At 34.7% G+C, this 27,401-nt stretch overlaps 4 protein-coding genes across 4 annotated transcripts; 2 read left to right on the forward strand and 2 right to left on the reverse strand.

The window, feature by feature from the left end:
- Positions 1-332: 332 nt before the first annotated feature.
- LOC125216796 lies at positions 333-2,661 on the reverse strand. The gene is made up of 6 exons (XM_048118567.1): positions 2,573-2,661; positions 2,335-2,376; positions 2,139-2,183; positions 1,283-1,848; positions 984-1,209; positions 333-888 (listed from the first exon to the last, which is right to left on the reverse strand). Exons 4-6 carry the CDS (start codon positions 1,757-1,759, stop codon positions 437-439), a joined length of 1,155 nt encoding a protein of 384 aa, XP_047974524.1. The 5' UTR covers positions 1,760-1,848; positions 2,139-2,183; positions 2,335-2,376; positions 2,573-2,661; the 3' UTR covers positions 333-436.
- Positions 2,662-7,157: 4,496 nt separating this feature from the next.
- On the forward strand, positions 7,158-8,212 carry LOC125212966 (protein BIG GRAIN 1-like E). Its single transcript, XM_048113282.1, has one exon. It carries the CDS (start codon positions 7,243-7,245, stop codon positions 8,083-8,085), a length of 843 nt encoding a protein of 280 aa, XP_047969239.1. The 5' UTR covers positions 7,158-7,242; the 3' UTR covers positions 8,086-8,212.
- An 8,864-nt stretch (positions 8,213-17,076) lies between these two features.
- LOC125211804 (squamosa promoter-binding-like protein 6) lies at positions 17,077-19,597 on the forward strand. Its single transcript, XM_048111739.1, has 4 exons — positions 17,077-17,237; positions 17,517-18,113; positions 18,586-18,689; positions 18,768-19,597. The coding sequence occupies exons 2-4, from the start codon at positions 17,593-17,595 to the stop codon at positions 19,343-19,345; spliced, it is 1,203 nt and encodes a 400-aa protein (XP_047967696.1). The 5' UTR covers positions 17,077-17,237; positions 17,517-17,592; the 3' UTR covers positions 19,346-19,597.
- A 2,326-nt stretch (positions 19,598-21,923) lies between these two features.
- On the reverse strand, positions 21,924-23,415 carry LOC125210545 (protein CRABS CLAW). Its single transcript, XM_048110088.1, has 7 exons — positions 23,294-23,415; positions 23,003-23,137; positions 22,751-22,847; positions 22,561-22,609; positions 22,402-22,477; positions 22,252-22,308; positions 21,924-22,157 (listed from the first exon to the last, which is right to left on the reverse strand). Exons 1-7 carry the CDS (start codon positions 23,363-23,365, stop codon positions 22,152-22,154), a joined length of 492 nt encoding a protein of 163 aa, XP_047966045.1. The 5' UTR covers positions 23,366-23,415; the 3' UTR covers positions 21,924-22,151.
- Between the last annotated feature and the right edge of the window lie 3,986 nt (positions 23,416-27,401).

A 27,401-nucleotide genomic window follows, 5' to 3' on the forward strand; every position in this document is an offset into this window, starting at 1 on the left:
AAATAAATATTGACCAATTTACTAAGTTTATTAATATATTTTTTGTTACTCTTATAAAAAATTTATCGTCAGTATTATTAAATTATGCAAAAGTTTATTTTTTTTGGGATCTGATATGCTATTACTTCAAAAAATATTCTATTACTCTTATAAAGAAATCTGATATGCTATTACTCAAAAAGTATTCATAAAAATTACCAATTTTTTTTGGGATCCATATTCTACTTTTTAAAAATGCACGGTCTATGTATTAAATTAAAAAGAAAATGAAATATATATAAGTGATTTTAAAATAGAGAAGTGCAAACATAACAAGTAAAATGGACAACACATACACACAAAATATAATAGAGATGGATAAAGTTTGAAGTGATAATGATAGAACATAAAGTCATATAGGAAAGGTTCTTAGTTTAGTTGAATAACATATTCCAAATCATCTATTCATCCACATTTCTGTTGCAATGTTCTCTCGTAATTGGGTCCAGTTGGTGGTTGGCTCAATGGACTCAACAAACTGTGTACCAATGACCTCATCTTCATGTATTGGGTTGTACTGGGCACCATCTAGCTCGGCTTCTATCGGATCTATGGGCATCTCACGGCGGATGAAGTTATGCAACAAGAAGCAAGCCATTATTAGCCGGATCTGAGTTTTAATTGGATAAAAGGACGAACTACGAAGGATCCCCCAACGCATCTTTAACACGGCAAAAGCACGCTCTATAACATTACGCGCCTTGGTATGACGCATATTAAAAAGTTCAATTGGATTCTGCGGGGCCTCAGTACCCGGACCCCATTCCTTGAGGTGATACCTAACACCCCTAAAAGGTGTTAGGAACCCATTGCTGTTGGCATAACCGTTATCGCACAAGTAATAGCATCCTGAAATATATTCGACATTAAATACAACGACTGAGATTATAATTTTCATAAAAAATGAACTATATTCATAATAATCACTAGGGACAATGAAAGACCTTGTGGGACTTTTAGTCCATTTTGCCTTGACACCGCATCCCTCAACACACGAGAGTCTCCAGCTGATCCCTCCCATCCTGGTAGGACATACACGAATTGCATGTTACGGTCACAGACAGCTAGTGTGTTTGTAGCTATTTGCCCTTTCCGAGACCGGTAACGGGGTTTGTCTGTGCTACTCACTAACACGGGTATATGTGTGCCGTCCAAAGCACCTAGACAGCCCTGCAACCATGTGAAATCTATGTCAAATAAACGAATATCAGAACATGATGTAGCATATGGACACAGAGGATACCTTGAACCACTTCCATCGATTATCAGCACAATCGTCGCTGACTGGTGTAGATTTTGCAAGGAAAATTGAATACAATGACAAAACAGCACATAAGACCTTGTTTACATAGTATGAAACAGTGGCCCCCGACCTCCAAAACTCAAACTTAACGACCCTATTCTTTTTGTGGTGTGCAAGAACTTCAAGAAACATGGCAACTTGTTCCTCCACCCCAACGACCTTGCCGACGTGCAGCCCACCACGCTCAGTGAGAAGATAACACAGACGTGCGAATGTGTTACGATCCATTCGTATATTCTCAACACAGTTTGCATCACTCAAATGAAGTAGACGGTCAATTCTATGTAGTTGTCTAGGTACCCTACAAATCACATTGTACCGTTTAGCCGTATCGAGGATTCGACGCCTCGAACGGATTGTGCGAGCCCTCAGATACCTATGCATAAGTAGAATAGTCTCCCTCCGAAATATGGACATAATATCCTCAATCAACTGACATAGCCAAGCATTATTGGCATTTGGGTGCCTAATCTTCCGGTCAATTAAGTTCACACAATATAATATTGCTGCAACGAAATTAATATACTTTATATAACATAAAAAAAAAAGAACCTTAGTTTACGACTTCCCACTGAGGTTTAGATTCAGTTAACAAGATTTAAGCAAAACAACATCATCAATGAATTATATACAAAATGTGGCAAGATTGATAACATATAAGCATATCATAGACTACTTGAACAATCATCGTCTGGGACAACATTTATAGATGGACAATCAGAAACAAGCCACAAATATAGTAAAGTTTCATATTTGATCAACATGTACAAAAGAAGAATAAGATTCCAGCCAATACCTAGCCTGCGGATGTGAAGTCGACGTCGCTTCCCGAGCTGCACAGCTGTGGGAGAATACATTCAAATAAAGGGCATATCAATGGAAATGTATTCAATACACTTCGACATTTTCGTAGTAGTTAAAGCTTTATTTGGTGACCCATTGACATGGAAACATCTACAAAAATGAGAAATCCCCAAGACAAAATTACCTACAGCGCAGTTTCTGTGTTTTATGATGCCGATCGAGTTCCAGATCTGTCGAAATTTGAAAAAAATTGGATTTTCAGGTCACGTATCTAGATTCGCTCAACAAATTCACAAAATACACAAAAATTGATATGTGATGTCGAAGAATCCCCAACATATTCTTCAACCGTAGAAGAATATATAGATCTTCATTTTGGATGAGGAAGAAGCTCAAATTAAATCAAAGGAAAATGAAGAGCCTTACATAGGGAAGGAAAAGATGAAAAGGATTTTACAGCCTCTTTCCAAGCAATTTTTGGATGCGTTATCCCTTCCGACGACCCGCCGCTCTGAAAATTGAATGAGAAAGTGAATCCAATTTTCTCTTCACAGTTGAAGAAGATGGAGTGTAGTCTGCCACTTGACACGTCAACAGCGAGGGCAAGTTAGGGAATTAACCTCCACTTCTGGGTGCAAAACTCAATGCAGAAATAAAATCTTAGGTTTTTTGAATGATTTGAAATCTGGTCCAAAACGGGTGAATAGTGCGGGCCTGTCCTTTTATCTCGGCCCAATCAGATTGTAAATAGCAGAAGGCAAACACTATGAGATGCACAGATTTGGAGTGGAATCTGGGCATATCTGATAAGGTGAACAAGCCCTTAGTCTACAAACTATCTATAATATTTTTAAAGTGCAGGAGTAATTTTGTTGAAAAGTAAACTACAACAAAAAAAGAAACAAAATTTTATGACAGGACAAATGTGATAGGATTAGAAAGTATTAAAAGTATTAACACGCCTGCAATATTGACATCCTGTACGTGGGGACATTATGTATTCATTACTTATATTTTATTTATATCAAATGTAATAGTAGGAAGTATTATTAGAAATTTAGAACGAACATATCGGACACATGAACGTTACTCACACTACATTTATTTATCACAAAATTTTCTAGAATAAATTTTTTAGTGTTAAAACAAACTTTGTGTTGAAGAGTGCACGGTTGCTTTATGCACGTATGTCAAATCAGGGTTTTACCGACTATATATTCGTATGCTATGCGTGTAGTTCTTGAATCGCACTATAACTTTTACAGTATTTTTTTCCTTTTACAATTTGTTCAAGAGAAAAATAAAACTTATTAACAAAAAATTTGATTAAAATCAATATACAATTTAATTTATGTAAGTACTAATTATTTCCTAAACAAATTGGTACTGGGAGTATTTACAATAAAAAGCTTGTTAAAGATATTTTTAATGCAATTGTTTCTAAATATAAAATGCTTTAGAAATGATTCTTATTATTGGTGTCACAACTCAAATCGCAAATAGAAGCATCTTTCAAAAGTAAAAGATTAAGTTAATTTGTTTTAAATTTAGGAACACTTTCTTTTGCGTCCTTAATTATTGTTATTTTTTTAAAGGTTTCAACGCAAGTAATCGCTTCCCGATTTTTATGTCCTTAAAAGATACGCTTTATAGTGCAGAAAAGATGAGATATTTAGAATATTTACATTGGGCCTGCGTACATATATTTCGTTCACATATATAAACAGTAAACTCAATAATAGTAGTAGTATGATATTCACACATTAAAACACCAATTTCTGCCTAATTTGGGCCTCTGGAAAGCTCAACTTTTCTAAACACAATCAATAGTTGATTTCTTTTGCCCCAATCAACTCGGAAATTTATCATAACAAATTATGATTTTCGTTCGGGACAAATAAATGGACTATAATTAAAAGGGTAATCGCAAAACTAAATCACAAACTTATACAGATGGAGTAGTAATTTCGATCAAGCTAGTTTTCAAATGATTTCAAACAATACCATTTTTTATAACTATTGCAAATTGAGAGTTCCCTTTTTTTGACATTATTTTATTGCTAAAAAATCACCATGCATTGAGGTCTTAGATAATTGTAATTGATGCTACAAAAATCTGAGATCCATGTAAAGACATTATTTTATTGAATGACATACATTATTAAAGACATGTTTGGCCCATTTACAGTTAACCAAGGCGTACCAACATTGGTGTTTCATTTGGGATCACAGAATCTTGATTAAAAACAGTACTGTTAGTTTAGGATTCTCCATTTCTGTTCAATCAAAAGTCCAGAAACTATTATTATCTTAAATTATTTATTCATTATTTTTCTCTTAAGGGCAACAAGATAGGACTGATGAGAAGATAGTAGCCATGCAATGTAACTTTTAAACCCATGGTGGATAACAAAAGAAAGCAACCAAACATGTTATATGCATCCAAACAAGACTGCATATGGCCATTACACGTGTCAAGTAGCCTTTGGTTGATTACAATATATCAAGGCTGGTTTTTGGACTGTCAAATACGGATAATTGTTAATTTGGTTAGATGTGATCATATGATATGTGATTTAAAAGATGTTAGTGGAGTAATACTAATATATTTCTGTTAGTTATAACCGGATGCATGTGGGCTAATCAATTGACTTTGTATGAGACCGGATAGGAGTCTTGGTAGGTTGAAATCAATCAAGATTATCTAATCATGTTTGTGAATTAATGTTATTATTATAATAAATCTTGTCTCTTATTCTAAAACAAAATTAAATAGACAGAAGCAGAAGATTGATAAGACAAGGTATAAGTGTGTATATATGCATATGGTAACTTATATGATTGTCTAATTGCTGACAAGCTGCAGTTGGTGGTTTCTAAACTTTGGTGCATGTACATATGCGATGTTACATGATTACAAGATATCTCTGGCATTATCTGATCTACAAATCTAATCTAATTATGTGGCTCTTATATATAGACATAGTGGGGCCCATATGTGTATGTATATGTAAAAATGAGAATAAGATATCTAGACATAAGATTCAAGTTCGAAGATCTTAATTTATGTATGATCAGATTGATGCTACAGCATTATATATATATATATATATATGTACACGCTTTCTTTATAATAATGTCTTTAGTAATCTTTCTCACTAGACATAAAATATTGTTCGTATTTCTAAACTAAATTAAGTTGATCAGATGAAGTTCCAAATGATTCGGACCACACTATCAAAACAGACACTTCGGCTCAGATTGCCATGCAGACCTATCTATCCGAAAGCAATGTTTGATAGCGCCATTTGATTTTGAGATGATAAATTTGAGTTTGACAAATGACAACCCAATCCCCCCTCGCCAGAACCTATATTCCAGCTTCCTAATGGCTTAATACTGATAAATTAATACAGTAATAATATTGTCTTTACCTCATGATAGGCATCAAGAATAATTAATTTTAATAAAGGGTTTAAGGCTAGTTCAGAAAATGTTTTATTTAATCAAAATGGTGCAATATATTTAAGCTTGTATATATACTCCTCTACTCAGTTCCACATCAGGCTCCAGCAATCCGCACCATTTTTAATAGGCCGCAGAGGTTATCAAGCCATTTTTATACCAATTCAGATTATAAAATACAATCAATTAAAAATAATTTTTGTAAACGTTTTAATCTTAACCGTGCATAAAATTGATCAATTTGTAAAAATGTTAGAATTAAAGATTAGGCATCATAAAAACGCCATCTATATCATTTTGCAGCTCACACGTGTTGCCATAAATGCTTCAATGTCATAGTCGAAAGACTAGAAGTTCATATCAATTCTATAGTAATTAAATGCTAATTATAGTCAATAAATTATTCAATTCTAACCAGCGGTCAACAAATTATTGGATCAATGCACCTTAATTGAGAATCGACTAACCCTATATTTAGAGGGAGTGTGACATATCGAAAATTGGATTTATGTATACTAGCATTTTGCAAGAAAATACATAATCATAGAAATATAAATAAGAGCTATGCAGCCCAACAATGTGATGACATTCCAACAACTCCAGTTGTAAATTAACCCAGTAGTTGATACCAATTTGTCCCCTCCAATAAAAAAACAAATTCAGTTGGAAGGCTAAATTAGTAAAGTAAAAATTTATGCCCCAATCTTGTTTGTCCTCCACAAGATAATGTTGCAGAGAAAACATATGATGATAAAAAATGAAACACCACTTGAAAGACCATAAGGTTATGAGAATCCAAGAAAGATGACATGTTTGCCCCCCACCTAGCACAACAACCTTTTGATTTTCAACATAAAAGGATAAAGGCCTCTTGCCATCAAATGCCCCCACACATCCAGTGGGCTCTCCCACTAAAACATAACTACCCAATTTTACCACTATTGCGACAAAGGACGACGAGTTTATCAAAATTCAGTGATACAGTATGTATTTTACACTAGGAACTAAAGCAAAGGAAAAGGAAGATTAGAATGGTACAAACGCATAAATAGACACCGTGAAATCCGGATCCATTATTTACACTATAAATTTTAGTCATTTACCATAATCTACAAATTACACATGACAAATTCAAGTCGCGAGCCATCATCTTGAGTTCCATTTTTTTTTTCCTATATTAATTTGATTTTTCGTGGATTGCACTTAAAAATTTATGACTAACGAAGAGTGAAATTTAATTTGATCTTAAAAATACTCATAAATGGAGCACATCCCACTATTAAAGTAGCTAAAAACACAATAAAATAATAAAGGTCTCGTGTCACATTAAAGAGAGTATGATTATCTCAATCCACGGGAGTAACTCAATGATGAAATTGCAAAGGAGTACAAATCAAAATCAAAAGAGAAAAGGAAAAGGTATTGCTAGAGAAGGAGTTAAAAACTTAAAATTGCATAAGCTTGTTGTAACTTGTCATTAATAACATAATTAAGAATAGGATTATATCACTATATAAAGGACCCTAGAACACCAACACACTCAATTAAACTCACTTCTCTCTCTCACTCACATATAAAAATTTGGTGATTACAAACACTAATGCCATAAGCTACAACACACAACACACACTATGATTCTCCACACACAAAATCGTCACCAAACAAAGTCAAATTCCGCCTCCTCAGATCCAAGCAAGGTACGCAAAAACTCCTTCCACTGGCGGAGCGACTCTGGCGAGCTCGACGTTTTCGAGGCGGCGCGCTACTTCTCCGCCGCCAACGACCATCTCAACGGCGTCAGAGATCCAAACCGCCACCACCTCCCTCGCCGGAGCCTGGACGTCACGATCATGCGATCAAATCCAATTCCTCCAGACTACCATCACCAAATCACAGACCAAAAGCAACCGATCAAAGATCAGAGTAAAAAGTTCAAGCAGCCGAGCTCCCCCGGCGGCCGCCTCGCCAGCTTCCTAAACTCTCTCTTCAGCCAATCGTCGCTGAAGAAGAAGAAGAAATCGTCAAAATCCTCCGCCAAGGATTTGGAAGAGGAGAGCCCCGGCGGGAGGAGGAAGAGGAGGAGCAGCATCAGCCACTTCAGAATCACGAGCAGCGCCAAAAACGCCGCCGCAGCAGAGATCGGATCTGGATTTAGAACTCCGCCGCCTTACGTGATTACTCCGACGAAATCGCACAAGGAGGTGGCGCGATTCGCCGATCAGCGTCATCAAGCGGTTTCCGTGCCGATGAAAGGGACGAGTTTACAGCAGAGTTTGGAGAAATTGAGGGTTTGTGAGAAGATGAATTTGAAAAAATTGAGCGAAGAAGAGGATGGGGCGGAGAGTGATTCGAGTTCGGATCTGTTTGATTTGCCTAATCATGAATTGGATTTCTTTTCGAGTAGCTTGCCTGTTTACGAGACTACTCATATGGAAAGTATTAGAATTGGAACGCCTATTTCCAGCGCAACATAAATAGGAGTACATTTTTTTGGGATATATTCAACCATGCATGAATCATTTTTAGATTTTTTTTATGTTATTGGAGTATCTTTTAATCCCGCCAAACACCGTCGATAATCGTACGGGATTTCACATTGTATTACTTTCTTTGTCCATTAGTATTAAATTGTAGCTACGTGTGAAATTAGAAAATACTCCATCTTTTTCTCAATACAAAAACGAGGGTAATGTCATAAGGGAAAAATTATAGTGTGATGATCATGCAGAGGATCCATGCTTCACCCTATCATCATCAATCAGGTCTTCGACTTGAGTAGGAATAATATGATAAATCTTCAGCGTATTGTTCTTCACATCTACAACTCTGCCCATAAAGTCTGTCAGCCGATTCAATTAACGAAAGCAATGAACAACTTTAACATTCTGAACTTTATGGATTTGAAGCTTGACGGAATATACCAGATTTTACACCATTCCACAATCTACATAAGTGTTAAGGAGGTAGAAAGCAGTTAGGATGTCTGTTTCAATGATAAGATGATCAAACCTTCGATTTTTGGTCACCTTTAGTCTCACATGGAATGAACATTAAGCACATTGCAAATGTCTATACTTATGTTGAATCCTCGCAAGCTATTATCGCCCCTGAATACACTTTCCTTATTCGTGCCATTTTTTTTTATCGTGCCTTCCATAACATCTGTATTAAACGTGATCCATTCCTTTTCAAGTGTACACCATGTATCGTGTTTTGCACATGCAACACTTCTCATCAAAACTCCTTGGCTATCATAGTCCACATTGTTAAAAATAAAATCATTCCATGTAGAAAGAATGGAACATTGCGGTGTATTTCAAGTTTGTACACATATAGTTAGCCGAGTTTCTTGTTAGCTTTTGCTTTTAATGAATTTTTTCTTTATTCGCATAGAATTAATTTGTTGTTTGCTTTTTAATATGTTGTGCTCCAAAATATGATTAAAGTGCAAAGCATTAAAACTGTTAATCAATGATTAGAAATCATACATTTTTTGATAAATGGCGAGAAGAATTAAAGATGGCATCATCACGCATCAACAACCATCTTTCTTCCTTTCCCCTTTTTCTTTGTTTCGTGTGCCGCCAATGGGAATTTTATTTGGAAGTTGGTGACGTGGAGTGGCATTGAGTTAACAAGTGTATTAATACAGTCCCCGCCAATACTATAATTTGACATGATAATTATAAGACTATTCACACCCAAATACTCCTTCCGTTCACGATTAAAAGTCTCATTTTTAAATGGCACGGATTTTAAGAAATATTAAGAAAAGTGGGTGGAAGAAAATTAGTGAAGTAGAAGTCCCACTTGTATATATTAGTTTTAAATAATATGTGAGTGGAATGAGTTATTGGAACGTTGGGTCTCTTTACCATTTATGGTAATTATGAACCGGGACTCTTATTCTTGGACGGACCAAAATAGAAAAACAGGACTCTTATTCGTGGACGGAGGGATAAGTACCAATAAAAATATAAACCTAAATTAAAATATAATTCTATTCTAATTTTAATTTAGCTTTATATCTTTAGGTTCACATGCATTAATTATATGCAGTGTATAAGACTCATAAGACTATTCATAGTGGTACGTAACAATTAGACAATCTCATAACATTATTAATTGAAAGCTAGACTGCCACGGTCTGTTAGCAAAGGAAAAAGATATTAGCTTGGAGATCAAGAAACGTGTTAGCTTGGAGGACAAAAAACATATTAGCTTAGAGGACAAGAAACACATTAGCTTGGTGCCCAAGAATACTTGAAGCATAAGTTTTGTAGTAATACACTATATAAGGGTGTCATATTATTGAAGAACCAATCAAGTCATCTATCAAAATGTAGTCTTCAAAGTTCTTCGATGTTCTTTAGTTTTAGTATTTACATTTCTGCATTTCAATTCTATTATTCAACATGGTATCAGAGCAGGTTCGATCAAAGGATCGTTCACTGTCTCTATATTAAAAAAAAAGAGAGAAAAGAGTCTCCAGCTGGACAGTTCTTTTTCAAATCTTCAAATAAGATGCACAGACCACCAAGGAAAAGTCCGAGAATGGCAGCCAAGAACCACAACAGAGGAAGAGAGAAAGGAGGCATTCTAGTGAAGGAGGTAGAGCCAGTCGCAAGGCCACAAAGGCTAACTGCAGATCGGGAACGCCGAGGTGGCTGAGAAAAGTCGTTGATGGTGGAGCCAGTAGCAAGGCCACAAAGGCTGCTAGAGAAACTTTGATCGGCGCCAGAAGCCAACAACGGAGGAACAGAGCAAAAGCTCCATGGAGTTCAACGATTACTAGCTGATTTGGAGGTGGCAGCGAGCCATAGATCCAGAGATAAAATCTGAATTCAAGGAACGTTCGGCCGAGGGGGAGAATAAGGTTTCTGACCGGATGATTCCCCTTTAAATTAGATGAATATGCCAGTGGTGGAACGACCACCGAAAAGGAACAAGCAGACCGTCTGGAAAGGCAAACGCCGATGGGAGGAGAGCGTGGACGTGAAAACATTGCTAAGAGAAGAGGCGATTGTGTTGCAGCACCAACGAGATCAACCCTGTTTAATGAACCATCCGACTGAGGGGGAGAGTAGTACCACAGCCGGATAGTTCCACCCACAGTACCGAGAAACCAGAAGGAGGCGGCTCATCAGAATGAGGAGTCACCATGCCCGGAGAAGAAGGCTGAACTGCAGCCGAAGAGAAAATAACAACAGTCAAGATAAGGAGTTCACGGTTTGTCCAGCCGAGAGGGAGAGTAAGAATGCGACCGAACAACCGAACAACTCCTCTCCAAATCTATGGTAGCCGTGAAGGCCAAAGAAGACCGATTTGATATCGCCGGAATGGCCTGAGAGAAGGCTATCATACCGAAGAAAAAGACGACAAGTTATCCGGTTGAGAGGGCGAGATATTGACCAACTGGATGACTCGTCTTCAAAGCAGAACCACTAGTGGAGAGAATACCGCTGGAAAAGAGCTCAATCCCAGACACAACCGCATGAAAGATTGGCAAGACAACCCGGATAGGTAAAGCAGTCGAAGAATAATCCGACAGAGGGGGAGAAACAATACCCTGCTGGAAGAGACGGAGTCGCCAAGAGGGCTAGAAGTAATAGGTGAATACTGGTGAAGTTTCATCAAGATATCGGTGTTGAAGTCAGAAGATCCTCGAGAAAGAGTGATGATCATCCACTGAGGAGAGAGAGAAAGAGAACCGCCACACTGTTGGAGGAAGTTTGGGGCCCAAAGTGGTCACCGAGAAGTAAATTTGGGCCTAGTGGTTATTAGGCTCAAGAAAGAAAAGAAATGAAAATAATGAGCTCATAGTTTGAGTTTGGAATGGACCGAAAATTGTCTAAGATGGCTCCTAGATACGAGCTAAAAATATCTATGAGGCTCCTAGATACGAGCAAAAACTGTCTAGATTAGCTCCTTGACATGAGTCAAAACTGTCAGGATTAACTCCCAGACACGAGTTAAAACTGTCTAAATGAGCTCCTCGACAAGAGTAAAAACTGTCAAAGATGGCTCCTGGATACAAGTTAAAACTATCTAAGATGGCTCCTTGATATGAGTTAAAACTATCTAAGATAGCTCCTAAATATGAGTAAAAACTGTTTAGACAAGCTCCTTGACACGAGTTAAAATTGCCAACAAAAAATTGAAGAGCTCCTTGACACGAGTTAAAACCGTCAACAGAAAATTGAAGAACTCCTTGAAACGAGTCTAAACTTTCAATGAAGAAAAATGAAGAAGCTCCTTGAAAAGAGCCTAAACTTTCAATGAAGAAAAATGAAGCAGCTCCTCAAACTTGAAAATTGAAATCGTGCAAGTTAAGTATCGAAAGATTCGATTCTCAACTTGAGGGGGAGTGTTGGAATGAAGAAATCAATTAAAAGAAAATTAAGGAACCAAGACAGTCAACTCAAGAAGCTTTGAAGATGTTCTTTGCAAATTGAGTATCGGAGATCCCACTATTCAATTGAGGGAGAGTGTTAATAAAGGAAAAAGATATTAGCTTGGAGATCAAGAAACGTGTTAGCTTGGAGGACGAAAAACATATTAGCTTAGAGGCTAAGAAATACATTAGCTTGGTGCTCAAGAATACTTGGAGCACAAGTTTTGTAATACCCTATATAAGGGTGTCATATTATGGAAGAACCAATCAAGCCATCTATCAAAATATAGTCTTCAAAGTTCTTCGATGTTCTTTAATTTTAATATTTACATTTCCGTATTTCAATTCTATTATTCAACAAGGTCCATCTATGACGTATGCTCTTGTTGTCCTTTTAGTAGTATTTTTATTATTTTCTTCTAGACAATAATATATATAAAAAATTATGGAAATTGAGTGTTATTAAGAAAAATTATAAGAAGAAGATTATATAATTATAAATGCGGGTCCGCGGATTAAGATTCCGTGTGTGTATCCCCTATTTTCAACGCTTCTTTTTAGGTTGATCGCCAAAGTTGCTAGCTAGATACTTGCTTTTCATGAAACACATAAATTTTTATTATACTATAAATGAATCATAGGATGATCAGCATAGAAATTAATTCTAAACTTTTTTTAAATTAATTAATATTATAAATCATAATTATTCATGATCTAAGAACTACCCCACCTAAAAAATAGTAATAGGGAAAATCAAAGCCACATCTTCGCCCAAGATATTTTCTAAATGTGAATGATTAGAATAGAAATGTGATTGACAGGCATAAAGTTACCATTTGGCATTAAAAAGAAATCTCGACTTCTAGAGTGTCCGAATAATTTTTCTTACGTAGGGTTTTAGAGGAATGTGAAATAATTACTCCAATTAGGTCGTTTGCAATTTTTTTGAGTTGTCTAACAGTACTAGTACTAATGAAGACAACAAAAAAAGTGATTAATATCTTTTTCAAACTTACAGTTGCGACGGTTTAATTAAAGAAACCAAGAACATTTATATGTCTACAATAATCACAAAGAACTGAACACCGAAAATATATACAGACATTATTAATATTTAATTTTCCAATTAAAATTAAATAACTCAAATTATTAAAATATAATTACTAATTTTTTGTAAAAAATTAAAGACCATATGCTAGATGATAGCAAACATAAAACTATTGTTGTTTAGAATTATTATCGGTTATCAATTTCCATATTTATCGAATATATTTCAAAAATAAAGATTAAGTAGTACTCCAGATCCACATATTTCAAAAAAAATAAAAACTCCTAATTACAAAAGTACGAGCAAACCGCACACCATTGTCCACATATGCGTGTATAAATAACAATAGTAGATAAAAGCCACATCTTCGCCCAAGATATTTTCTAAATGTGAATGATTAGAATAGAAATGTGATTGACAGGCATAAAGTTACCATTTGGCATTAAAAAGAAATCTCGACTTCTAGAGTGTCCGAATAATTTTTCTTACGTAGGGTTTTAGAGGAATGTGAAATAATTACTCCAATTAGGTCGTTTGCAATTTTTTTGAGTTGTCTAACAGTACTAGTACTAATGAAGACAACAAAAAAAGTGATTAATATCTTTTTCAAACTTACAGTTGCGACGGTTTAATTAAAGAAACCAAGAACATTTATATGTCTACAATAATCACAAAGAACTGAACACCGAAAATATATACAGACATTATTAATATTTAATTTTCCAATTAAAATTAAATAACTCAAATTATTAAAATATAATTACTAATTTTTTGTAAAAAATTAAAGACCATATGCTAGATGATAGCAAACATAAAACTATTGTTGTTTAGAATTATTATCGGTTATCAATTTCCATATTTATCGAATATATTTCAAAAATAAAGATTAAGTAGTACTCCAGATCCACATATTTCAAAAAAAATAAAAACTCCTAATTACAAAAGTACGAGCAAACCGCACACCATTGTCCACATATGCGTGTATAAATAACAATAGTAGATAGGAAATAGCTATTATAATTTATTTAAAAAAATGAAATTATTCCGTGCAAGACAATATATAGGGTAAACTACAAATTAGAGACCTTAACAAATGCTCATTTTTTGTTTACTTGCAAAATAGAGCCCTTAACAAATGTTCATTTCTTTGAGTCCATTTGTTTGCTTGTAATGTTCATTGTTGTTTAGGGGGCATCATACTGAAAAAATCAAGAAGGCTGACATGTTAGTGTACACTTAAAATGGGGCGGCCTTATTGAGGCCCATTAAGTGCAATACTATTGGACGTATAAAATATACAGGAATAAACTCAAAATTAACTTGGGAAATCATAGTGAATGTACGATAATTAAGAAATGAGAAATTTTACATGAACAGAAGTTATAAGTTATTGTTGTGATTACACGTCGTACTTAGACGGTGCCTATTGATCCTATTGAGGAATGAGGAGTATGATATAAAGTTAATATTGCATTCGTATGTTAGTTAACATTTTTAATGTATTCATTGCAATGAATTTACTCATTTAATTAGTGACTTTTTAAGATCGGCCGATTTTGAAAATGAAGTTGAATCGATGAAATTAAGTTTGGTTCGGATAATCCAAACCGGAACATTAAACCGAACAAACAAAGGTGTCAAAATAATTATTTATGCAAACATTTTTAATAAGAAATATACTTATTTATATTTAAGTGGTGAGTAAATAGTGTAATTCAAATGTAATCCGATTCGATTTGCCAAGTCTTCAGTTAAATTCTATCATAATTATATTTATAGCTTCATATTATTACTTCCTATTCTCATTCTTATCTAACATAATTCACGAGAGAGAATATATTTCATAGTGGAGTACTATAGGTAAGTTTTAGTTAAAAATCTGACTTATAAATCTTGCAAGAAAAAAATGCATATTAATTAGATAAGTTGTACTACTAGTTTTTATTATTTTATCTGCAGTACTATATTATACAGTACTTACAAGTTACAACGATGAGATAAACCTAATGCAAATATTTTTATTCGCTCCACGTGATTAATTATTTTGAAGTGTTTTCAATAAAGTAAGATAAGCATTTTGTACATCCTTTCTTCTTCTTTTTTTGTGTTTGTTTTTTGTTTTCGTAGTTTTATTGCATTTTCAGCTCATGAGAATAGTTTATTAGAATGTTAGTAATTCATCGAATCAAAACGTCCTAATAACTACTCGTTACTAGTACCATTTAATTTAGAACATGGAGCATTAGTTAAAAGTAAATTTTTGTTATAATTAAACTTTTCAAGGAGTATTACAAAATTGACTAAACTAGAAAGTTTAATTACTATATAGTTCAATTTTGCAGTCATGATCAACAATAACAACCGCAATGAGAAATCAGACGCGAAACAAATAGTCATATCAATCCCAAGCTATCACGCGTCACACTATAATTCTATAAATATATAGGTATATAGGACCTAAATTTCTAACTTGCTATATCGGAATAAGTTGTTGTCGAAAGATCAGCGGCAACAAAAGTTGATCCATGGACACAATCAATTTAACAGACTAATTAAAAATGTTATTAGTATCTATCACTTTAATTAACTAAAGGCCCCATTGCCATTGCTTACTAGTAACCATTGGCCGAGAATATATAATTACCAAAATTGGGACAGCCTTAATGTGGGAATAAAGCATATTTGAAACCTAAATCAGAACTAAAGTTCTTCAGTAGACATACCTACTTACCTGCAATGGCAATTCTTAACTAATAAGTTAGATCTTTTTTCGGAGATTCTTTTTTTACACAAAGATTCCATAGTTTGCTTGCTATTAAAAGAAATTCTTTGTTTTGCGTCTGGTCTTGTGAGTTCTCTCCCATGGAGTACTATATTTCTTATCTTTATTATCACCGAGAGCACTAGCAATGATGATCTATCTCTAGAGTCTATCTCCATTTTTTCCTGCCATGACAGTAGACCCATCTCAGAGCCTATCTCCCTGCAATGAAAGCCCATCCCAGAGCTCATCTTATTTCCACATCATCACTATGTATATATGTTTCACTTTTACTTGTTGGGGTAAACTAAAGACAACATAATATACGGCAAAAAATAATTTTATTAAAATCAAAATAAAACATCCTACATTACAAAACAAGATAAAGATAGATAAAATGTGAATTGATGTAAAATTGCTGAAGTTCATATTAGCATAGAGAGAAATAAAATTGAAATTGAGATTGGAAATGGATGAATGTAAGAATTGATGGGGAATGAGGCCTATGTAGTGGATTAAAAAATGAATTAAGTTAAAAGACAAAAAAGAAAAAAAGTAAAAAGGGATATCGGCAATGGGGCGGAGCCGATGGGAGATAGGCCTCCTCCCCATAATGGTGGCCTATGAGAGCCGATGGGGGAGCCGATCGCTCAGCCCTTGCGATCGGCCCCCATTGCTAGTGCCCTAAGGAAAACAATTTCATACAAAATCTCACATATAAAAATATACAGAAATATAATTACAAAGGTTATAATAGGAGTTTCATAATCTCATTGTAATTGGTAACGAAAATTTTTAAATGTTCAGAAGTTGGTTCATATATTAATGCGAGCTTGTGGGTCCGTCGTGAATAATGATCAAAGTTATGGTATCTATCATATCTATCAAATATGAGAATTAAAAAAATTAAGCCACTAATGAATTACAATAAAATATTATATAGTTGATATTTAAAATTTTAAATGACTTATACATATAATTGTCGCATCCTCATTCCTCACAGAGAATGTGCATCATATTTTTCGTTTTACTATCTTTTAATCAATATAAACTTTACTACTATTAATTGAACTTTAATATATTTAATGTTCAATTGAATTTACAGGTTTGTTAATATGAATTTTATAAGTTTACAATCCTTAAAAAAATATGCAATGAATAGAAAAAAAAATCTTCCCTTTTCCCCAATTTCTTTGTTTCACACAGTCACACACGCAAAAATCCACGCACATATCCATCGAAAAGCTATAAAAAGAGCTGGAGTTTGGCCTTTTGTGTGGGGTAGTGGGGTAGTGGAAATGATTTGACTCTCTTCACTCTTCACTGCTTTCGCTTGCTGCCTCTTTCTTTCAATAAGTATAGTCTATTACTCTCAACGCGGCCTTCTGCAAAACCACAATATATCTCTTTACTGTTCACAGAGGTATGCGTTGACAACTTCTCGTAATGTTTCTGGATCAATTTCTCAATTGGGTCTGGCTATAAAGATCTTGTTTTGCTATATTGTGATTCTTGTGAATGATTCAACTGTGGGGATTATGTTTTTTGCAGCTCATTTGTATCGTTTTTGGACTTGATTGAGTGGGTACTTTTTATTCAAATTGCTTACTTAGTTTTGTTAATACTTCCAATAAATCTTTGAACCTATAATAAGACAGCCTTTTGATTCTGATAATTGATGATCCTGATTTTTATTTGATAGGAGTAATTTATTTCTTTATTGGGCTCGAAGGATCAAGAACAGTTTTTGCATAAGCAATTTGAGTGTAGTCCTACATATGGAGTTTATGAGCTGTGCTTTTGAGGGTAGAGCTCTGCTGTGTAGTGATGACACAGATTTTGGGGCTGATAATCTCACTAGTAGTAGAAATCTGTTACATAAGTGGGATGGAGAAGATGAAGTAGACAGCATAGGAGTTATAAAGCCTCTTTCGCCCGAAGCAACAAGCAAGCCCTTTCTTGCTGATCAATGCTCGGACAGTAATGGCGATCGTCATTCTGGCAAACCTGTTCAGGAGATCACAGTAGACGCGTTAATGGAATTTGGCATGAGAATTCCAAGTTCTGCAAATAAAGCCAAAGAGGAGAAGTCTTCTCCAGAGCCTTCAGTGTCAGCAAAACGAGCAAAGCTAACATATTTGCAGTCTCTGGTTCCAACTTGTCAAGTTTTTGGGTGCAACAAAGACTTGAGCTCCTCAAAGGATTACCATAAAAGGCATAGAGTGTGTGATCTTCATTCCAAGACTGCTGTGGTTATTGTTAATGGCATCCGGCAAAGATTCTGTCAGCAATGCAGCAGGTAGCGGATCCTCTCTTTATAGTTTATACTTGTTCGAGTATCTGGATAGACTATTTTTGAGACTGCTTTTTCAATTCCTCGTAGCAGAGAGCTTCTTTTACACCTGTTCATGGTTTTGAATCAATAACTATTGAGTGTAGGCTGACCTGCATATCTACTTATTTAAGCTGATGTAGACGAACTCTCGATAACTGAAATCATGTACAAGCAAAAATCTTGATTATGTAGCTAAAGATTCAGATTACACTGTGGCATGAACAAAAACAGCTGTTTATTTTCAAATATAAATGATTGTGGATAGCCTCTGTTGGTTTATTGCAGTACTTCTATTTGTGGTATATGGTGTCGGAATCTTGATATATTTGAAGTCGTTTTAAGCGGTGGTGCCTCTTCTTTTACATAATTTTTGTATGAGTTATCAAGTTAGCCATTTTATTGGTTTCCTTCATGAAGTTGCTGGCTTGAATTGTAGGTTCCATTTGCTAGCTGAGTTTGATGAAGGCAAGCGTAGTTGTCGCAAGCGCCTTGCTGGTCACAATGAGCGGAGACGAAAGCCTCAATTCAACGCTCACTTGGGTAAGGCTGCAATCCTAATTCATGTACAAATGAGTCAAATGTTGGGTGATTAATATGTTATTTTTTTTTCTTTTGCAGGTTCCACATATTTCACAGGAGATGCATCAAATTCCTTCATTTTCTCGAGAATTCTTCCAGGTGGTCTCTTCGGTGTGCAATGCAACGACAGGCGCCTTAAGGCGCAAGATGAGCCAAGACAAACATCTCAATTAGCACTAGATGTGAAGCTCAGTCAATCAGTCCTGTGTTTCCATGGTATGGGGAAACAGTATCCTAAGAGCTGTCTCAACACGCCATCACCACTCCCAGAGATGAATTCGAGCTCAGATTCAGGCTTTGCTCTCTCTCTTCTGTCAGCTCGAGAACACACCTTAAGCACGCCAATGGCTCAGAATTCTACCACAGCTCTCGGAGAAAGTTCTTCCAAGAACTTCACTCCGGTTATTTATAGCTCTAACGGAGACAGAGTCACCATTAGTACAGAGATTCAACCAGAGCCTCACGGCCTAAAGCCAACGAACCCTCTGTCTCATCAAGGCGCAAACACGGTGAGTTTGCTTGAACTGTCTTTGCATCTGCAGAGAGTGGAACAGCAAAAGTATTATGGCCAGATCAAGATGGAAAACGATATCTTCTGCGACTCCACGATTGCATGAAGATCAAAGAAGATGCATGTATTTCTGCACAGGAGCCCAAACCAGGACTCCAACATGTGGTGATTAGTGTTAGTGGATGTGTGAATGTTGTTGTGTTAGGAAAATTCAAGTTTTTGAAAGATGTGTGCCAATTAGCAGTAAATGTTATGTGGCTGTTCTTGAACAGTTTAAGTAAGTATTATGTTTTGATGGTAAATTCTGCTAGTAATCTTACCTCTGTGAATATGTAATTATTTATTTTGCAAGTTTTCATATTTTCTGTTAAAAACTCTTAAATCTTGTCTCACATCGACTTGGTGACGATCCTAGCCTATCTATATAAATATGGATAACCTTCCCATTATAAGGCCTTTTTAAGGTGTGAGTGACCCATTTTTAATATTTTACCCAAATTTCACCTTGTTATAAATAAGAGAGGACTTGCTATTGGTTCAGTCAGTTTGAGTTGACAGTACTTCATTTGTAGCGGAGTAATATTTTGAATCGTACAAAGTAAAATATGTGGGGAAATTAATAATGTATAATTGGGTAAGAAAAATATTGTGAATAACAAATTTGCATTGCAAATAATGAATTAAAATTTTTGGAATATGCGCATCTCATGGAATTCCAGCACATCATCATGATTCATGAATTAGTTTCCTAAAGCGGCGACTCCATATAGAATTTGGTGATGTAAGTGCTAAAAATTGTTCTTTTAACTTTGATTCAAATTTAAGTGCTCTGCCGAGACGAATTTGACTTGACATTTATTTTCCACATTTCTTCTTCATTTGCTTTTCACTTTGGTGGTTTTTGCTAGATTTTAATTTAGCTAAACTGATCTTGGTAAAATAAATCCAATTAGGACTGAAGAATGAATAATGAAATAAAAAAGTGAGTGGTTTAATAAATAATTCTCTGCTGCAATTTTCGTGTGTTCTCATGCATGTGTGTGCACGTGTGTGCCCACATACGGTAAGTCTTTAACTTTGTAATAAAGTTGTACGCGTGCCTAATCCCAATTACAATAATGCACCCCTTTATTAATCACTACTAATTGTTTGATTTTTAGTGATATAATTGTAAGTTCCTTTTTGGTAATTACGTCATTCGATACGAAATGAAACATATCCATGAATGTTGTTCTCCAAGTTAATTTATTTTATTTTCAAGTATTAACCAATTTCAGAATTGTGTTTGAATTTTATTTATTTGAATTGAGCAAGCCTTACTCGCGCTATTTAAGAAATTTTGTAGCTACTTAATTATATAGTACTACCTTTTATTTCAGTATCTCTTGGTAAATTAGAAAATAAATTGACCTTTTTCTGAGACGATAGAGTTTCACGGTTATCAAGCTAAAAAAACTAACTAATTAAATACACCCTCCGTCCGCCAGAAGTCTCATTTAATGGCGGAACGAGTTTTAAGAAATGTTAAGAAAAGTTGGTGGAAAAAAGTTTGTGAAATAGAGGTCCACTTATATTAAATGAAATGTGAGTGGAAGGTGAGACCCTATTATCATTTATTATAAAAGTGAACCGAGACTCCTATTCATGGACGGACTAAAATGAAAAAAATGAGACTCTTATTCACAGACGGGGGAAATACTGGGGGAATACTGCGTAACTAAAGTAATTGGATTTTGTATCCAACTCAAATCATTTGCATACTTAGCTTTAACGAGTGGCGAAGCATGTTTGTTCATTTATTTATTTTATTTGACTGAACTCTTGTCTTCATCATGTATGAAATCATGGTAAGATACGGAAGCACGTGTGGAGGACCTAGTTGGTTTGTTTGCAACCATAATGAACTGTTGATTAGGGACCACTAATTTATTAGTATTAAAACAGATAATTCATTAATTAAAGTAAACATTACACAGTCATATTATTGGAAATATATGACTATTTCTCAAAGTTGATTATTTTAAATAAATATTTAATGTATTAGATTTATTTCTAAAATATTTTGGCATCGATCCCAACCGAAGATGAACGGTATAGGGCTTAATTTATTGTCTTTCATTAATTTTTGCAACCACTTAACCTAAGATTGATTGCTTCAATTTCAGAAACTATAGTGGGACGTGTTAGGTTGCAAGCTCATATCACATCTAAGAAGGAGAAATATTGGAAACAAATAAGTAGAATATAAGTTTTGTCAAATCTCAATTAGTTTAGGTCGGGCCTGGAATTAATGACTCCGTTTAGGGTTGTTCCCTGAAGGACTCGGTTAGAGTCGAGCCCAGGATGATCGAGGGGTCAAAGCCAGAACGACCCATATTTGAATGACTGAGTCGGGCCACAAAAACTCGATGTGTTGATTTCTCGGTTAGAATGAGAGGTTTGTTGGGTTGAAAACCCATATCTTTATACGTGCATCAAATTAAACTGTATGTATGAATCTCGTAACATTGCAATTGTACAAGCACCAAACTGGTTTGTTATTGGTTGCTAACTAATTCTCGACTGTATGATATAAATTTCAGTAAATTTTGTAGCTATTGGAGATTTGTAAAAGTTGCTATCTTATAGAGATCATGGTTGCCCGATCGACTTCCCTAAATAGCTTCTAGAAATTACACCACATCTCGAGTAACACAGTAATCTTTATTATGTAACATTCATTAGAAAAAAACAAAAGCAGCAGTACTGATCACTCCAATGTTTAGCTACAAACATAACAAGTTACATGGAATACAAAGCTTCAAAAGCTCAAGTCTGAAGACTAAACTGAATTTAACATATTTCCATCCCCTAAATTGTCTTAAAAACCACCCAAATTTCTCTTGATCACCCTCAGCCTCCCTCCATGTTTATCAAGCCTGAGAGAGAGAGAGATATCAGATGAGAGTAACACAAAAAGAAAGGCTCACTTCATTTGCAAGAAACATGGCTGAATCAAGATTGCAATTTTACCTTGTTAGTGCTGGTGGAAGCATTCATCTGTGGAGTGTTTGGAATGTACCTAGCCCACTGTCACAATTATTAAAAACCAATCAATTTATTTTTACTAAGAAAACTCATCCAAACACATAGATCCCCTTTTAGGGTTTTCATAAAACTCACATTTTTTGCAGCTGCACTGAAAGCCTCTCTGTGTGGTATCTCTGGATTTGCCGCTTTGATGCGCTGTATCTCTTCTCTGGAGATTAATCAAAAATCATTTCTTTTTCTCATTTAAGAAAGTAGCATAGTTATTTATAAAAAGAAAAAGAGTCTCCCTACTTCATGAACCGGTTGTAGGCAGATGGAAGCCTATGCTTCTTCTCAGGAGCTGCAAAATACATTTTGTCAGTTTTAAGTTTCTTTCTTCTCACAGTAGAAATCCAAGATTTAGGGTTCAGGGTAAACTTAAATCAGCATGAAATTTGAAACAATATCATTAATCAATTAATTAATTAGGAGATGTACGTACGTTTGACCACGAATGGAGCTTTAGGCGAGGAGGGCTCACTGGAAGTGGATGAAGACGATGATGCAGACTGCCCCTTCTTGAATTCATTGCAGAAAGCCTGTTCAAGCCACATAATAATTAATTAATTTTACATTATCTAGCTAGCTAGAGTTAATTTCTTATAAATTGAAATAATTGCTTGATGTAATCCTAATAAAAATTACAAAGAGAACTAGTATGAAAACCCCTAATAGTATAAAAATATTATGTTACCTGGTAATGAAGACTTGTTTGATGATCATAGCAGTGTCCTTGGGATTGAGGTTTTGTGCTAAGAAACGAGAGATTACTGCAATGCCCACATTTCACTGTCAGAGTGTCCAACAGTCTCTTGCATGGGATCCCAACCTATTATTTTTGTCAACCAAAATATCTAAAAAAATTAATTAAACACACATATGAAATTGTACTAATCAAACTTGGCATACTATATCTATAACAAACACATGTGAAATTGTACTAAGTTTTGCATGCAATTTGAGAGTAATTACGAAGTGTATATACCGCGAGAACGGTGTTGCAGAAGGTGCAGCGGACGTAGCAAACGTGCTCGGAGGCAGGTTGAGCCAAATCCATGGTGATGAATATTGAAGGTATAATGTGAGATTGTTGGGTGAGAGATGAAGAGGAAGGGGAAGAGAAAATGAATAAGCATATTTATAGAGAGAGATGCTATGTATAAAGTGAAAATTAGGGCTTGAGGTGGTGATAGCACCAAAGAGGAAATTCTAGGGTTACTAAGCTTCTCATATGGTACTAACATTTTAGACTATCAAACAAATTATAGGGGTGGCATGCCCACTCAACAACCTGGTAATAACTATATTTAATCTATCAAATGTATTTCATACAATTCAATGGATCTGGATCAATTCAATATAAGGATATTTTGTTTTGGTATGGATGGTAAAAAAAACCATATTGATCTTTAGCTTGACACGCCATGGTGTATATGCAAGGTAAAAAGTTAACGGTTAGATACCAATTTAATGCACCAACTCAAAAAATTCTCAATTTTTACACGAATTTTATCTTATTTTGCAATGCGACTATTGAGATGTTGCAATATCACCGTCTTTCAATTTGTTCTATAAAAATCTACCTCTTTTTTGGTAATTCAATAGTTAACATGTCAAATGTAATAGAACACATAAACTCCTTGGTAAAGACAAGAGTTTAAGGATGTTTATTTTACAAGAAAATGAATGGTGATAATATTACCAATGATAGTTTCAAATTTTGTGTTAAACTCCTTCCGTCCCATTTCATGTAAAATGTTTCTTTCTCTCACGTGTTTTGGGAAAATTATACATAAATAGTTAAAGTGAAGTGAAAATAAAGTAAGAGAGAGAATAATATAGAGGAGACCTCACCTACATTATTCTCTCTCTTACTTTAGTTTTCCTCTACTCTAACTATTTATTCATATGATTTTCCTAAAGCGTGCGATAAAGAGTTTAGGGATTTTCCTAAAGCGTGCGATAAAGAAATGTGTCACATAAAATAGTACAAAAGGAGTATTGAAATAACTTCATGCATTAATTGGCAGATATGGAAAAAATTAATTATGCATGTTTTATATACAACGGTATTGAAATATATAGAGAATTCGAGTGTATAAGATATCAAACAACTACCTAACTTAGACAGTGAATGCTTAACATGATACTAGTATAAAAATGGTTTCATCTACAAAATATAATGAAACAAAAAATCTTTTCTTCTTCCTTGAAATTATTATCGGTGAGATCTTTCAAAAAGCACAATTGGCAGATGCTCAACTCAACTGAGTGAAAATTCAGAGTTCCAAGTCATTGTGAGTATCTTTACTATTTGAATCTTAACAAGTTTTATGTATCACATCGCCTATATTTAACTAAATTTAACATAAATCAGGAACCAGGCCACTTTTATCGGATCCTATTTTTATGAAGTACACACTACCATCAATTTTTTTCAATCATAGCCTGTTACATTGTCGAAAACACAAGTTTTAGGAATTAATGCTTGATCTTGTGTTTGAAGGAATCTCTTATATCTTTAACAGAACAAAGAGGAATCATATCATGAATGACAAGATGCTTAGGATCAAACATTTTGTCTTTCCTTTCCACACACACACATACATGTGTGTGAATGTTACAGTCTGCAGCTATGCATAGCCCAAAAGCCATGCTTTTACCTTATCAACAAAGGAGATATTAAACATTCGTTATTTTCAAAGCTTTTGTTCAAATTGTTTGTGAATTGCTTCCTAGAAAGAGAAAAAACACGGAGAATTTGCAGTTCCCTTCTTCTATAAGGCTGCTAGTTAATTTTCAATAACTAAACAATTAAGTTGCATAATTCCCAGAAAAAGTCTCGTAAATAAAGTACCTAATATTCCGTATTAAAATAAGCCCACAAGAAATGCAAGACCATCTACATTGTTTATTCCATTTGCAACTAAAATCAAGTGGAAAGGAGATGCATTTGACCTGGATTGAGTGATTCCATGTAAAGCAAAGTGAAATAGTGGGTGCGAGCACAAAAGGAGAAAGATGAAATTGACACAAGCCAAGATCATATGTCACAATCGTGATGATAATTTCAAAGTGGAGGAGGGTGTTAGTGTCATTTGCTTGATGGGACTTATCTTTTCATTGCCTAAAACGCAAGTATCAGCCAATTCTCAACTTATTTTCCCATATATCTCTGCTCGTGTAAACCGATTTTCCCTCTCTCCAATAGTACCTTTTTTTTTACCACCACGCTTCATATCATATACTCCTACTATGTGTGGAGTAAGTGTTTGGCTATGCATAAACATTGTTAGAGGAAAGACAAAAAAAGTTGAAGATTATGAAGTCTATACTACTACTATGTCAAATTAAGTTGACAAGATTAATTAAGTAATATAATGAGGCTATATATATATAATAGTATTAAATGATAGTAGCAGTAAATTAGTATTGAAGAGATTAATGTGAAGTGGTGATTTATGGGGGATATTGAGTTGGTTCCGGGAAGGATGCCATGCATGCAATTACAAAGACAGTTGATGACTTCTTTTTCCGGTTATGCTTTTGATGTTTTATATAGATTTAGGGCATAATTATTTGGTCTATGGCTGCCCTGTTTCTTATCTATTTTGGGAATCTCAGATTAGACCCATCCATACTAGTATACTTTCAGGTATTCCCCGCATGCCCATGGCAAAAGCTTTTGCTTCTCTTGTTCTGTCCTTGTCGTCTATATCAACAAGTTTGATTTTTTGATTTGTTAATACAAGCTAAATTAAACTAGAATAAAATAAGCATAAACTTCAATGACCATTTTTATGTTCAAACTGTATGCGCTGCCCATCTAGATCTAGTTGAGTTTTAATGAATAAGTAATACTCCGTACAAACTGTATGCAATGGGCTTTTACTGGGCCTTTGTTAAAAAATTTAAGCAACAAGGCCCATTAATTTTGTACTTTTAAATTCCAAATCCCATCTACAGTAGCTACTAGCAAGACATGGGCATTCATTAATCCAAATCAGCACTTTGGATATCTGCCTCATTTTCTGTTGTTTCATTACGCGCGCGAATCGTTTTACAATCACTAATTTTGATTTATTATATCCTAGTTAATCACTTTTTGCTTTCAATTTTTTAATGATTTGGCTGAAAATTGATTATTACTAGGATTTATCGTTTCGTAATTAGGATATATCACTTATTTAAGCTATATAATCTCTCTATTATCTAGTAATAGACATTATAGAACTCATTTTGTTATAATAAAATTTACTAAAGTATTGAATTTGATGTGGGTTGCCATGAAGACACATAAATCATTATAATAGTAGTGTCAGAGACTGAGGATCCGAGCCCATTTATTGTACAGATAATTGGGTCTGAATTCAAATTTGTAACCGTTGTAAACCTTTTCTGATGATCTGATGATAGGATAAATCTCCTATTGGATTGATCAGCGTCTGTGGATTGACGATCGATAAATGTCTGTCGCAGGTGAGTGTCCGACTCCCCGTCGAGCACGACGGTTTTCTCACTTTGGAGAAGCCAATGAACGATAAAATAATATTTGATATTTTGAATTGATTTCAAATGATTACAATTACTTCTATTTATAATACTAATAACTAACTTAATGAACAAGAAAACAAAGATATAGAAAAGATGGGTGAATCCTAAAATATCTAAACAAAATATAAAATATGCTCGTATCATCAGATAAAGACAAAAATATGTACTACTAATTGATTATTCATACAATTGTGTCGTAGTTAAATAACTCTAACAAATAAATTTCAAATTACTGAATACGTAGAAGCACCATACCAATAACCATACATACTAGTATGAAATTAGTAGTTTTTCTAAAGTATCATTCCAACCGTATAATCAACCCGAAGTAGAAGCTAATCTTCTTACAATTAGGCCCAAACGTGTAAGAGCTTCATCACTCAAATTATGCTAATCCGGTTTGGTGGAACTCTCCCATCCGCATCTGCGATCAAAACCAATATTCACTTCAAAGAATTCTTACTATCGAGCACCATGAGTGCGATCGAGTACTAATTAATGAATTTGGGTCAAGCCTTATTGTGTCTGTGCACTTATTG

Source organism: Salvia hispanica, chromosome 3 (assembly GCF_023119035.1).
Source record: "Salvia hispanica cultivar TCC Black 2014 chromosome 3, UniMelb_Shisp_WGS_1.0, whole genome shotgun sequence".
NCBI classification, from domain to species: domain Eukaryota; kingdom Viridiplantae; phylum Streptophyta; class Magnoliopsida; order Lamiales; family Lamiaceae; genus Salvia; species Salvia hispanica.